At 47.1% G+C, this 11,978-nt stretch overlaps 2 protein-coding genes across 10 annotated transcripts in view; both read left to right on the forward strand.

Moving 5' to 3' along the window:
- The first annotated feature begins 4,256 nt into the window (after positions 1-4,256).
- PET117 (PET117 cytochrome c oxidase chaperone) lies at positions 4,257-7,928 on the forward strand. 5 transcript variants are annotated; one of them, XR_016387855.1, is made up of 3 exons: positions 4,257-5,582; positions 6,323-6,577; positions 7,779-7,888. XR_016387855.1 is itself a non-coding variant. In XM_022594261.3 (2 exons), exons 1-2 carry the CDS (start codon positions 4,769-4,771, stop codon positions 7,926-7,928), a joined length of 246 nt encoding a protein of 81 aa, XP_022449969.1. In that variant the 5' UTR covers positions 4,675-4,768. The 5 variants fall into 5 exon arrangements, 1 of the variants encoding a protein (XP_022449969.1); XR_016387858.1 differs by having other exon boundaries at positions 4,748-5,582; positions 6,338-6,577; XR_016387856.1 differs by having other exon boundaries at positions 4,753-4,864.
- A 301-nt stretch (positions 7,929-8,229) lies between these two features.
- Positions 8,230-11,978, forward strand: part of KAT14 (lysine acetyltransferase 14) — a 40,338-nt gene continuing 36,589 nt past the window's right edge. For 3 of the 5 annotated variants that reach the window (XM_022594258.3, XM_089896487.1, XM_089896488.1), the window contains exons 1-2: positions 8,230-8,488; positions 10,898-11,016. In XM_022594258.3, coding sequence (XP_022449966.1) covers positions 8,230-8,488; positions 10,898-11,016 — 378 coding nt within the window. Of the gene's footprint in view, positions 8,489-10,897; positions 11,017-11,978 lie in introns of those variants that run through there. The other 2 variants (XM_022594259.2, XM_022594260.2) reach the window with 2 other exon arrangements.

Below are 11,978 nucleotides of genomic sequence, written 5' to 3' on the forward strand. Positions count from 1 at the left end.
ATGTGTGTGTATGTACATAATTTATTTTTCTTCTTGGTCCTTAAAATTTTTTCTAAAATTTCTTTTTTCCCCAACTTTATTGAGGTATACTTACAAATAAAAATTGTACATGCTTAAGGTGTACACTGTGATGATTTGATATACATTGTGACATGATTACTACAATCAAGGTAATTAGCACATCCATCACTTCACATAGTTTACCTTTTTTTTGTGTGGTGAGAATACTTAAGATCTACTCTCCTAGCAAATTTCCAGTATACAAGTATTTTTAACTATAGTCACCACTGTGTATATTAGATCCCCAGAATTTATTTATCTTATAATTGAAATGGTCAACAGGCCCATGAAAAGGTACTCAACATCAGTAACCATCAGGGAAATGCAAATCAAAACCACAATGAGATATCACAGACACCTGTTAGAACGGCTATTATCAAAAAGATAAGAGAATTCCCTGGCGGTCCAGTGGTTAAGACTCCACATTTTCAATGTTGGGGCCCGGGGTTCAATCCCTGGTTGGGGACCTATGATCCCTGCATGCTGAGTGGCTCGGCCAAGAAAAACAAAAACAAAAAACCAAAAAGATAAGAGATAACGAGCATTAGTGAGGATGTGGTGAAAGGGAACCCTTGTGCACTGATTGGTAGGAAAGTAAGTTGGTACAGCCATTGTGGAAAATAGTATGGAGGTTCCTCAAAAAATTAACTAGAACTACTGTATGATCCAGCAATCCCACGGTTGGGTATATATCCAAACAAAATGAAATCAGGATCTCGAAGAGTATCTGCATCCCCACATTCATTGAAACATTATTCAAAATAGCCAAGATATGAAAACAACCTAAGTATCCACTGACAGATGAATGGATAAAGAAGGTGTGGGATATGTATACAACGAGATATTATTCAGCCATAAAAAAGAAGGAAATCCGGGAGGACATTTTATTATGCTAAGTGAAATAAGCTGGACACAGAAAGACACTACGCTGTCACTTATATGTGGAATCTAAAAATGTCAAAGTCACAGAAGCAGAGAGTAGAATGGTGGTTGCTAGGGGCTGGGGGGTGGGGCAAGTGAGGAGATGCTGGTCCAAGGATAAACAGCTTTAAAATGTGCATGGTGCCTGAACGTGCTGAGGGTTTGCACATCATGAAGTGACTCTTTTCACCCTCCCTGTGGGTGCGTGGGCCTCAATTTTAAATCTTCCACCCTATAGTAGAAGCTCTGCCTGTACTTATTTCTGTGATTACTTCAGGACCACCTCTCACGCAGTGGTTAAGCAGGACTTTTCCATTGAGTAGGCATTAGTGATGATTTACCACAGACAGGAAGGGAGTGAAGAACTCAAGACAAGCTGGCACCTGGCTCCCAGAGTGCTGGAAGGTCCTGACAGAGATCTGGGTCTTGAACCTTCTCCTGTGTCAGGTGATGCTGACTCTGGAGCAGTAGATCCACACCTGGACTTAACTTTGGGGAACAGATAATTGCTGTCTTAGTCAGCTTGGGCTGCTATAACAAAAATACCATAGACTGGGCAGCTTAAACAACAGACATTTATTTCTCACAGTTTCGGAGGCTGGGAAGTCTGAGATCAGGGTGCCTGCCTGGTCAGGTTCTAGTGAGGGTCTCTTCCTGGTTTGCAGGTGCCATCTGTTTGTATGTCTAGTTTCTTTTCTTTCTTATAAGGACACTAACCCCCACATGGGGGCCCCACCCTCATGACTTCATCTAAACCTAATTGCCTTCTAAAGGTGCCACCTCTTAATACCATCCCGTTGGGGATTATGATTTCAACATAAGAATTTGAGGGAGACACAAACACGCAGAACATAAGAACTGCTACTTGACTGATAACAATCACCTGTCTCCCTGTCTTTTTTATTGTGTTTATTTGATACTAGTCTGTATTCCTTCCAGGTGTTCAGCTGCGTGAGGGATGGGGGCTGCCTTGAATCTACTGCTCCTGGTAATTTCAATCAGAGTCTGTTGGAAAAAAAATGAGCCAACCAGCAAGTCTGGACTTTCCTTTTTGAAAATGTATTCATTGGTAGAAACTCTTCAAGTTGTCTCAGAAAACTGTTTTTATTCAAACATACTGGACACACTTAAAAATATACTGAGACTAGATGGAAATTGTTTAATGAAAAAAAAATTTGGTTTCAATGTTTGATGATGTGCAGTCACTCTCACAACTCTGTAATTTATGTGACAATAACCACAGAAAACATCCTGCTTAGGTTTACAAATAGTTAAACAGATAATCCATTTCTGAATTTGACACCGTTAACACATAAAGGATTTTTTTTTCTTTTTGGGTGGTGACTGGCAGCTTGCGGGATTTTAAGGTGTTTTTTTTTGTTTGTTTGTTTTTTTGCGGTACGCGGGCCTCTCACTGTTGTGGCCTCTCCCGTTGCAGAGCACAGGCTCCGGACGCGCAGGCTCAGTGGCCATGGCTCACGGGCCCAGCCGCTCCGCGGCACGTGGGATCCTCCTGGACCGAGGCACGAACCCACGTCCCCTGCACCGGCAGGCGGACTCCCAACCACTGCGCCACCAGGGAAGCCCGCTTGTGGGATTTTAGTTCCCCATCCAGGGAATGAATCCAGGCCCTGGCAGTGAAAACACAAATCCTAACCACTGGGCCGCCAGAGAATTCCCCATAACGGATTTTATTTTCTTTTTTAAATTTTATTTTATTTATTTGGCTGTATTGGGTCTTAGTTGCGGCATGCAGGATCTTTGTTGCGGCATGAGGGCTCTTTCGTTGCAGAGCACGGACTTCTCTCTAGTTGTGGTGTGAGGGCTCCAGAGTGCACAGGTGGGCTTCTCTCTAGTTGTGGCACAAAGGCTCAGTAGTTGTGGCACAAAGGCTCAGTATTTGCAGCACACGGGCTTAGTTGCCCCATGGCAAGTGGGATCTTAGTTCCCCGACCAGGGATATGAACCCATGTCCCCTGCATTGGAAGGTGGATTCTTAACCACCGGACCACCAGGGAAGTCCCCCCATAAGGGATTTTAAAAAGTAGAATAACAATACATTTCAAGAAAACAAGCTGAAACATCAGTCATGATAGAATGAAAGGCCATCTCACTCTGACATACATTCTAAAGACACGCAGCTTTATTGAAGATGCACTGAGTTAGAGGAAAAAATACCTGGAATCTACCACAAGTAAAAAGCAGTCGAATATAGATTTTTTTTTCTTTAGAGACTAAACACCCAAATATGTCCTGAATTAAACTGCTTCTAACTCCAAGGTCAGCACAGGGACCCCGTTCTCCAATTCAATGGTGCTTCCTCCTCTGCTGAGAAAAATGCTGCAGACAAAATGACATTTGAAAAGGGTATTTGCGTTTTTTAAATTTATTTTTATCTTATTACATTTCTTTTTAAAAGTAATTAATTAATCCATTTATTTTTGGCCGCGTTGGGTCTTCGTTGCTGTGCACGGGCTTTCTCTAGTTGCGGTGAGCAGGGTCTACTCTTTGTTGCCGTGTGCGGGCTTCTCATTGTTGTGGCTTCTCCTGTTGCAGAGCACGGGCTCTAGGCGCGCAGGCTTCAGTAGTTGTGGCACGTGAGCTCAGTAGTTATGGCTTGCGGGCTCTAGAGCTCAGGCTCAGTAGTTGTGGCACACGCGCTTAGCTGCTCTGCAGCATGTGGGATCTTCCCGGGCCAGGGCACGAACTCATGTCCCCTTATTGGCAGGCGGATTCTTAACCACTGCGCCAGCAGGGAAGCCCTTATTACATTTCTTGAGAGCAACACTCACCTCAAGCCATTGACGCTCTCACAACAGACGATGGAACAGCAAGGCACTACAGAGATCAATGTCGAAGAAGCCCTGGGGTGAGGCTAACGGAGACTCAGCCCAAATCAACAGCGTCCACAGTTGCTTGCCCAGGAGGAAGTTTGTCCTTTGGGAATTCTAGTGGGAAAGAATGACTTGATGATAATACCTTTTCACTGGAAAGCCCAACCTCTGTGTGCACCTTGCACAGTACCTTCTGCGGCGGTTCTCGACGCTCTGCTTCGCTCGATCATTTCGGGCATCTGAGGGCGGGAACTGGGTGTAGAAGGGATGCCACAAGGATTACCTGGGCGACAAGGGGACAGCGCCTTTCGTGCCAGCAGGCGAAGACGTGCCGCTGCCCAGAGAGCTTGCTCTGTAGCCAGAAGGCTTTTTGATGTCAAGAAAAACCAGACCTGACCCGCCACCCCACAGCGTCAAGGTGAAAGCAGGTGACCGTGTCTACAGCATCTAAGGAGAAAAACTCCATCTCCTGGCACCTCCCCGCCGAAAGGGCAACGAGGGCTGCGTTTGGTGAGGCTGGCATTGAGCGAGGCAGCCCCGCGCTCCGAAGGGATGCGCGCGGTCAACGGTCCGCAAGGTACCGGGTCCGGCATCCCGCCCCCCGGACTCTCCCGCCGCTGGGGGCGGGTAATGAACTGAGAAGGCTCAGGCCTGGAACCCCGCCTTGGGTGGTGCTGGGGCCAGCTCTGGGCCGGGGCTCTTGGAAGTGTTATTACCCGCCCGCCCGCAGGGCAGGGAGGGGATGCCTGCGATTCCTAGGCCCTACCGGAAGCCGCGCCTTCCGCGGAACCTGGGCATTGCTCGGAGCTCGGCTCTCGACTGCTCGCGCCTGGCGGCAGCTGGGGCTCTGCGCTCGAGGGGTCGAGCCTGGCCCGCCCCGGCAAGGGCGCGCGCTCGGCGACGGCCCTGGGCCTGGGAAACGGGGAGCGGAGGCCGCGGCGGCCGGCGCTGGAATGTCGGGGAGCTCGAAGGTGGTGCTGGGCCTCTCGGTGGTGCTGACGGCGGCCACCGTGGCGGGCGTGCATATGAAGCAGCGGCAGGACCAGCAGGTAGGTGTCAGGTGCCCGCGCCTTCGGGCCCGCGCGGCGGCGGAGGCCTGGGGCCTGGGGTCCGGCTCCGCGTGGCGCCGCTTCCTCCTCGCCTTTTCTTTCTCTCCTCCCGCTTCCTCCGAGGCGGGGAGACCGCTCCCTGGGGCATCCGGGAAGTGTGGGCGTTGGTCCCCGGTGCTCTGGGCCGGCCCCGCCCCCGCCCCGCGGGTGTCGAAGCGCTGGTGAGGCTTCCCCCGCCTCTCGCTTTCGGGAATTGGGAGATATACTCGTGTGGGGGGTGGGTTTTTCCTTCTTAAGGAACAGTTTGCTATGGAAACTAGATTCTGGGGACGATAGAGATAGCGGCCTCCAATTTTTCTCTTTGCGGTGGTTTTATGTGGGGAAACATCCTTGACTTGATCGCTCAGAGGCCTGTCAGTCTTGCTGTGTCTCCCAGTCTTATTTTCTTCCTTTTCCCATCGGCTGACGTTACTGCCGGGCCCCCGTGCGCCACGCTCCGCCCCGGGCGCCTCGGGAAACAGAGATGAATACGCACAGCTGCTCCGGGGGCGAAGGCCGAGCGCGAGCGGGGGTAACCGGGGTGTGTGTGTGGGGTGGGGTGAGGGGTGCGGTGGAGCCCGGTTGACCCGAGGTGGACGCAGGACGCTGGGTAAGTCACTGTAAACAGGCTTGTCTGCGTGGGACCGCGCCGGGTGCTCGGGGTGCAGAGATGCAGCAGGTGAGGCCTTTGTCCCGTGTTCACACTCTGGAAGTCAGAGGAGAGGAAGCCTGTGATGATACAAGATTTTAGGGGAGGGAATGAAATGATTAATGGTGACAGGGCGCGGAAGAGATTAGAGATTGGGATTAATGTAGCCGTTCTAAGGGGTTAGCTTTTGGAACAGAAGCGGGAGATTTTCTTCTCTAAGAAGGAAAAGATGGTGGCTGGAGAAAATTTGAGATAGGGTAGAAGATGCTATGTCAGATGTAGCTCTGAGGTCAGCGAGCAGGGATTTTCCGAGTATGGAGTACGGCTGGGTGAACGCTTGGTTCTGATCTCCAGCTACACTTGCGATTGTTCCTGGAAGTTTTTACCAGGTAGCAGCCTGGGCCCTGCTCCTGACCTATTGAATCAGAATCTCTTGGGGATGCGGATCCCACTTAGGTACGCTTTAAAAGCGACCCAGGGATTCTAACATGCAGCCAGGGTTGAGAACCACTGTCAGAATGGGACAAGTGTAAGGTTTAGGTATTTGGAAGTTAGAGGTTGAGATTGACCGGAATAACCTGTGTTTGTTTTACGTCCAATTATTCATTGCGGGGTTACTTTCTAGCAGCGGGAAAGAGGAGGACAAATGTTTGACACAGTGGGTGTGTTGGAAGGTTCAAGGAAGCAAGAAATAAAACGATGAGTGTTGTCCCCCTTCCTGACTGAGTGCCACGTCCCAGGCGCTGTACTAAGCACTTTACATACGTCAGCCTTGATCATCACAGGAGCCCAGCAAAACCAGCAGTGAGCACTACGGGAGGAGCCGCGTCCTAGGAGTTAGAGCTGTGATGCTGAAGCGGCCTCGGAGCTTAGCAAGGTAGTCAAGTGGAAGTTGCAGGAGGGATGTGCGAGGCAGCTGGCACAGACTTTGAAACCTGGAGGAGACTAGCGAATGCTGGATGGAGAGCAAGATCCCAACCCGAGTGCTGAAGTCCCTGAGAAAGGAGGGGAGGACCTCAGAGCAGGTGTGGACGGTGTGGGCTTTGGGGCTTGGGTGGCGTGTGTAGGTGTGTCCTGATGGAAGAAGCACAGGAGAGGATGAGCTGGGGAGGGAGGAGTGGAATGAGAGCCTCCGATTCTGCCTGGAGATCTTGCCAGGGGCACAGGGTTCAGGACAGTTGGTTTTCAGTTGTGTTATCAGTCCCAGGACTCTTAAATTACCCAGCTTCCCCTGTAATGGGGACTGGAGCCCTAGGCCTGGAGGAGGGCCAGCAAGTAGGTACTTGGTGAGTTGTTAAAATAGACATAATAGTAACTAAAAAAAACCCTACCCAGGCCCCAGGCCTTGCCCCCATTATTCTGCCTCACAAGGCCACTGTTAAGTTATTGGAGTATTTTATGACCTGTAAAGTGTAAGTTACTAGTAATGACTGGATTGATGCTTTAGAAAGTCTCATCTTAGATGCCAGGTCCATATTCTGGAATTTTCTACCTGTCTTTAGTGTTTATCAGAGTAACGACCATCAATGGGCCGTTATTTTTTCCTTTGCTGGTAGCGTTCTTTTTCCCCTTCTCTCCCCATTATGTAATTGTAATTTTTACCTTTTCTCTGTACATAACAGAAGAAGCCGAGTTCTTTACTTTCTTGCATCCTTACAGTTTGTTCAAATTTTAGTAATTTTCTTTCTTGGATGTTTATTATTCAATTAGGACAATTGCTAACAGGAATGTAGTTCACAGTTACTCAAGTAACTCTCATCAAGTTGTTTTTTCTTTTTTTTTGGCTGAGCCGTTGCTTGCAGGATCTTAGTTCCTTGACCAGGGATAGTGTCCATGCCCCTTGAAGTGGAAGTGCGGAGTCCTAACCACTGGACCGCCAGGGAAGTCCCTCATCAAGTTTTTAAAGCACCATATATTAACTAAACTTTTAAAATTCAGCATAGTGGCAGTTTTTCTTTTTTAATTGTTATTTCCCATTTTTATATTAAATGATGCAAAATTTCTTAAAGTATGATGAGAGGTCTGTAATAATACTATCACGCTACCAAGTTAATTTGATGGTTTATTACATTTACATCTACACAGAAAGTTAAAATAGAAATTGAGTACTTGGAATCTGAGAGTTTTAAGTGTATTTTGGTAACACTGATTTTAGGACTTGAATGACACAAGGAAGGGAACCACCTGTTCCGAGTTTCACTAAAATCTGTTTCTTAACATTTTTAGAGGCTTCGTGACGGAGTGATCAGAGACATTGAGAGGCAAAATCGGAAAAAAGAAAATATTCGTCTTTTGGGAGAACAGATTCTTCTGACTGAGCAACTTGAAGCAGAAAGAGAAAAGATGGTGTTGGCAAAAGGATCTCAAAAAACGTGACTTGAAATGCGTGTGAGATATTGGTGGAACAGACAGCGTTAAGTGTGTGTGAGTGTTGATGGAGAACAGCTTAGTGAGATCTTCAGCCTTTTTGTGGTCACTGTCCTTTTAAACTTGATCAGAAAAAGGACGATGGATCGTATATTCTAAATAATTGCTTTAAGTGCCCCTTGTGTCTGAGTAGAGTCAGGCAGATGCTCTTCTGAGAGTTTGTTTATGTGGTCAGCAAGGAGCCCCTTCAAGCTTAGTGTCCAGAAACTGGGATTGTTCCTGAGAGCACTGAACCTGCAAGCTGGGAGGGATGGAGAGTAACATCCATCTGAGCAGTTTGATCAGTCGGCACGACGATGAAGCCACAAGAACGTCCACCTCGGAGGGGCTGGAGGAGGGGGAGGTGGAGGGGGAGACTCTGCTGATCGTCGAGTCAGAGGACCAGGCGTCTGTGGACTTGTCTCATGACCAGAGCGGGGACTCCCTGAACAGTGATGAAGGGGACGTGTCGTGGATGGAGGAGCAGCTGTCCTACTTCTGCGACAAGTGCCAGAAGTGGATCCCAGCCAGTAAGAGCTTCTCCTTTCCTTTCCTTTGTCAATTCCTGCAGGAAGGTTTGTTTTTCTAACCTGTGAGAGAAACATGAATGTGAAAGAGACCCCAATAAAAAGATAACTCCTATATTTATTATTAGTGTAGTTGATTAACTGCAAATTTATATAAAACATAAACACATTTGTACTAATAGATATTACTGCCAACCCCTATCACGTTGTTAAATTAACGTTCTCAATTGTAACCCAAATAAAAATTAGAAAATTGGAAATTCTGTGTTACTTAAAGAATTAGCCACATTTTTCTGTCAGGGTCACATTGTGGTTTTGGGGCCAAATTCTAGGCCCAGTGTAGAGCTAAACTTCAGACTCACAAACATAACTGGTAGTGTCTAACTTACATGGAAAACAACTGCTATAGTATGTTGATATAAGGTCAGAATTAGGAGATTAAATATGTATTATGCCTTTTTCTAGGGCCATTCGTGTTTTCTCCTTGCTGGCCTCCTTGATCTGCTGGTCGTAGATACACACAATAAGGTGCTTTGCCAGTCATCAGGGCTCTTAACCAAAACAGGATGTTTCCATTACGTGGAGAGTAGTAAAGACGTATGTACTAGAGGAATACTCTGTGTAATAGAATTTGTAACTAGGTCAGAGAAATTTACATATGTGTATGTGTATATATATTGTTGTGAACTGGGTCATTTTCTGGTATGTGGAGGTGTTTTTAAGATGGATTCATAGTTATTATTAATAACATCATTTTCACAGAAAGCAAACCTAAAATTTATTATAAGTTAGCTAGTTTTTGCTTTCCAACTGTCTCTGCTTATAGATTCAGGGTTCTGCCTGAAAACCTGGGTGACTTTCCCCCATCCTCACAGCCTGCGCTGTAAATGCTCTGCCTCCTGGGGCCCCTGCTAACTGCTCCAGCCTTTCTCCTTCGTGCCCTCCTATCCCCACATGGAAACAGAGCTTTGCAGTTAGGGTGAGCTTTTCCTTCTCCACAGCAGTTCGTTCATTTTTTTATAAATTTATTTTATTTATTTATTTTTGGCTGTGTTGGGTCTTTGTTGCTGCACGCTGGTTTTCTCTAGTTGTGGTGAGTGGGGTCTGCTCTTCATTGCAGTGCGAGAGCTTCTCATTGTGGTGGCTTCTCTTGTTGCGGAGCACGGGCTCTAGAGCGCAGGCTCAGTAGTTGTGGCGTACGGGCTTAGTTGCTCCATGGCATGTGGAATCTTCCCAGACCAGTGCTCGAACCCGTGTCCCCTGCGTTGACAGGCGGATTCTTAACCACTGCATCACGAGGGAAGCCCAAGCAGTTCTTTCTTATCCCTAGGACTTTGTGCATGTAAATTTCCTCTGTGGAACATGTGTGTCTACAGCCTCTGTACTCCTCGCCCCACACACAAACACCTCTTCACGTGCCAATTCTAGCCATCCTTCAGGCCCCCGTCCACCCCACTTTTTCTAGCGCTGCTGTCTTCCTCATGTGGGTGGGCACCTCTTTTATGTGCCCTCACGTTGCCCCACAGCACCCATCACATCCCTCTCCAGGGTTTTCATGTCTCCCAGAGCATCAGCATCAGCTGGGGAACTTCAGAAAATGCTCTGCTTCCAGAGGTTGATTTATTTTGCAGGGGATAGACCCGGGCAAATTTTTTTTTTTTTAATTTTTAAAAATGTTTTATTGCGGTACGCGGGCCTCTCACTGTTGTGGCCTCTCTCGTTGCGGAGCACAGGCTCCTGATGCGCAGGCTCAGCGGCCATGAATCACGGGCCCAGCCGCTCCGCGGCATATGGGATCCTCCCGGACCAGGGCACGAACCCGTGTCCCCTGCATCGGCAGGCGGACTCTCAACCACTGCGCCACCAGGGAAGCCCCCGACCTGGGCATATTTAAAACACAAAACTTCCTGGGTGGTTCTGATGCACAGTCTGGGTGGAGAGCCTCTGTGCTGCTGTGATTACCTACTCTCTCCTCTGTAGCCCTCACCACATCTGTAAGCCTCTGAGAGCCAGCACCGCATCTGTCTCAGGTGTTGTGTTCCTGGTTCCTAGCCCAGTGGCACAGTGGGAGCTCAGATGTCTTCTTGGAAGAATGTGTGAGGAGATCTCCTATAGGGGTCGGGAATGTTAACAGTTGGAACAGCCAGTGAGAACAATCCTACCTGCCTTTCCAGTGTCTCTTCTGAAAGTCCGGGGACCACAGAGCTATCTTCGTGGGCACGCACTTGATGTTAGAAGAATAAAAACGTTCTCTACTCCCTTCCCCATCCCCATCCTGCCCTCACGGGCTGGCTGAAAGAAAAGGAAAAACACAGCCTGGGAAACTTGGGAAATGGCCGGTAGATTGATGAAAACTTTGGGTTACCTCTGTTCTAGATCCACCTGTGATGTGCCTTTTTGTTTTCCTCCTAGGTCAGCTGAGGGAACAGCTCAGTTACCTTAAGGGCGATAATTTTTTTAGGTTTACTTGTTCTGATTGCTCTGAAGATGGCAAGGAGCAGTATGAGCGGCTGAAGCTGACATGGCAGCAAGTGAGTTAAAGCTCTTTCTCTAGAATTCATGGGGTTGGTCCCCACCCCCCCTGCGAAATTTATTGGAATAAGTAACTAGGGAATGAGGAACCTACATATGAGCTTCTGAGTTGTTTTGAGGGTCACTTTATTTCACAATGAAAATCATACTGAATGTGTGGAGAAAGGAGTTCTTAGTAAAAATACTGCCACTTAGGGAATTGGGTTTGAGATTCTGAAAATCCCACCCATGGTTTCATTTATACATAATACCAAACTCTGATTTTAATCGAAGAGGTTCACATTTTTTTTAGCAGCTATTTTTAGAAAAATAAAACCATTTTAAAAAATATAAAGATGCTGAATCAATATGCTGCACACCTGAAACTAGCAACTAGTTGTATATTGTAGAGCAACTGTACTTAAATTAAAAAAAAAAGTAAAGATGGTCACCGTAATCCCAGCCAACTATAGCCCGAACAGTATCTTTTAACTGATCTCCAGGTTGTATTAATTTTTTGGGTTTTGTTTTTATATTAATATGTTTATAACAAGGCACCAATGTTATATGCAGTCTTTAAGTTCTAAAAATGTATTAGACATCACTCACTCAGTTTTTATGTTTATTCATTCGACAAATATTGAGTGCACATGACGAACCAGGCACTGTTCTAGGCCTGGAGAGTAGAATCTCGTCCAGACCAGCTGATCCTTCTACTGTTTCTTCGTGGTGAGTGAGACAGCCAAGACCCTAGCCCCAGGCAGTAGACATTTATTTTAGATGATAGGCAGACAAATACACAAGTTAATTACCCCTAGCACTTTTTGCTGTGAAGGAAATAAACAGGGTAATGAGAAAGATTTTAGGTTGTACCCTCCAAGGCACTTAGGGTGTTCCTTGTAAATTGTAGCTGTGTTTGCAGCCAGAGGCTACCGTGTTAATTATCAGTGCTTTATTAGGACATCTGTTGAAATCTGTCAGT

The sequence above is a fragment of the Delphinapterus leucas genome, chromosome 15 (assembly GCF_059928025.1).
Source record: "Delphinapterus leucas isolate spDelLeu-1000000601 "Yukka" chromosome 15, BTC_Dleu_Yukka2, whole genome shotgun sequence".
In the NCBI taxonomy this organism is placed as follows: Eukaryota; Metazoa; Chordata; class Mammalia; order Artiodactyla; family Monodontidae; genus Delphinapterus; species Delphinapterus leucas.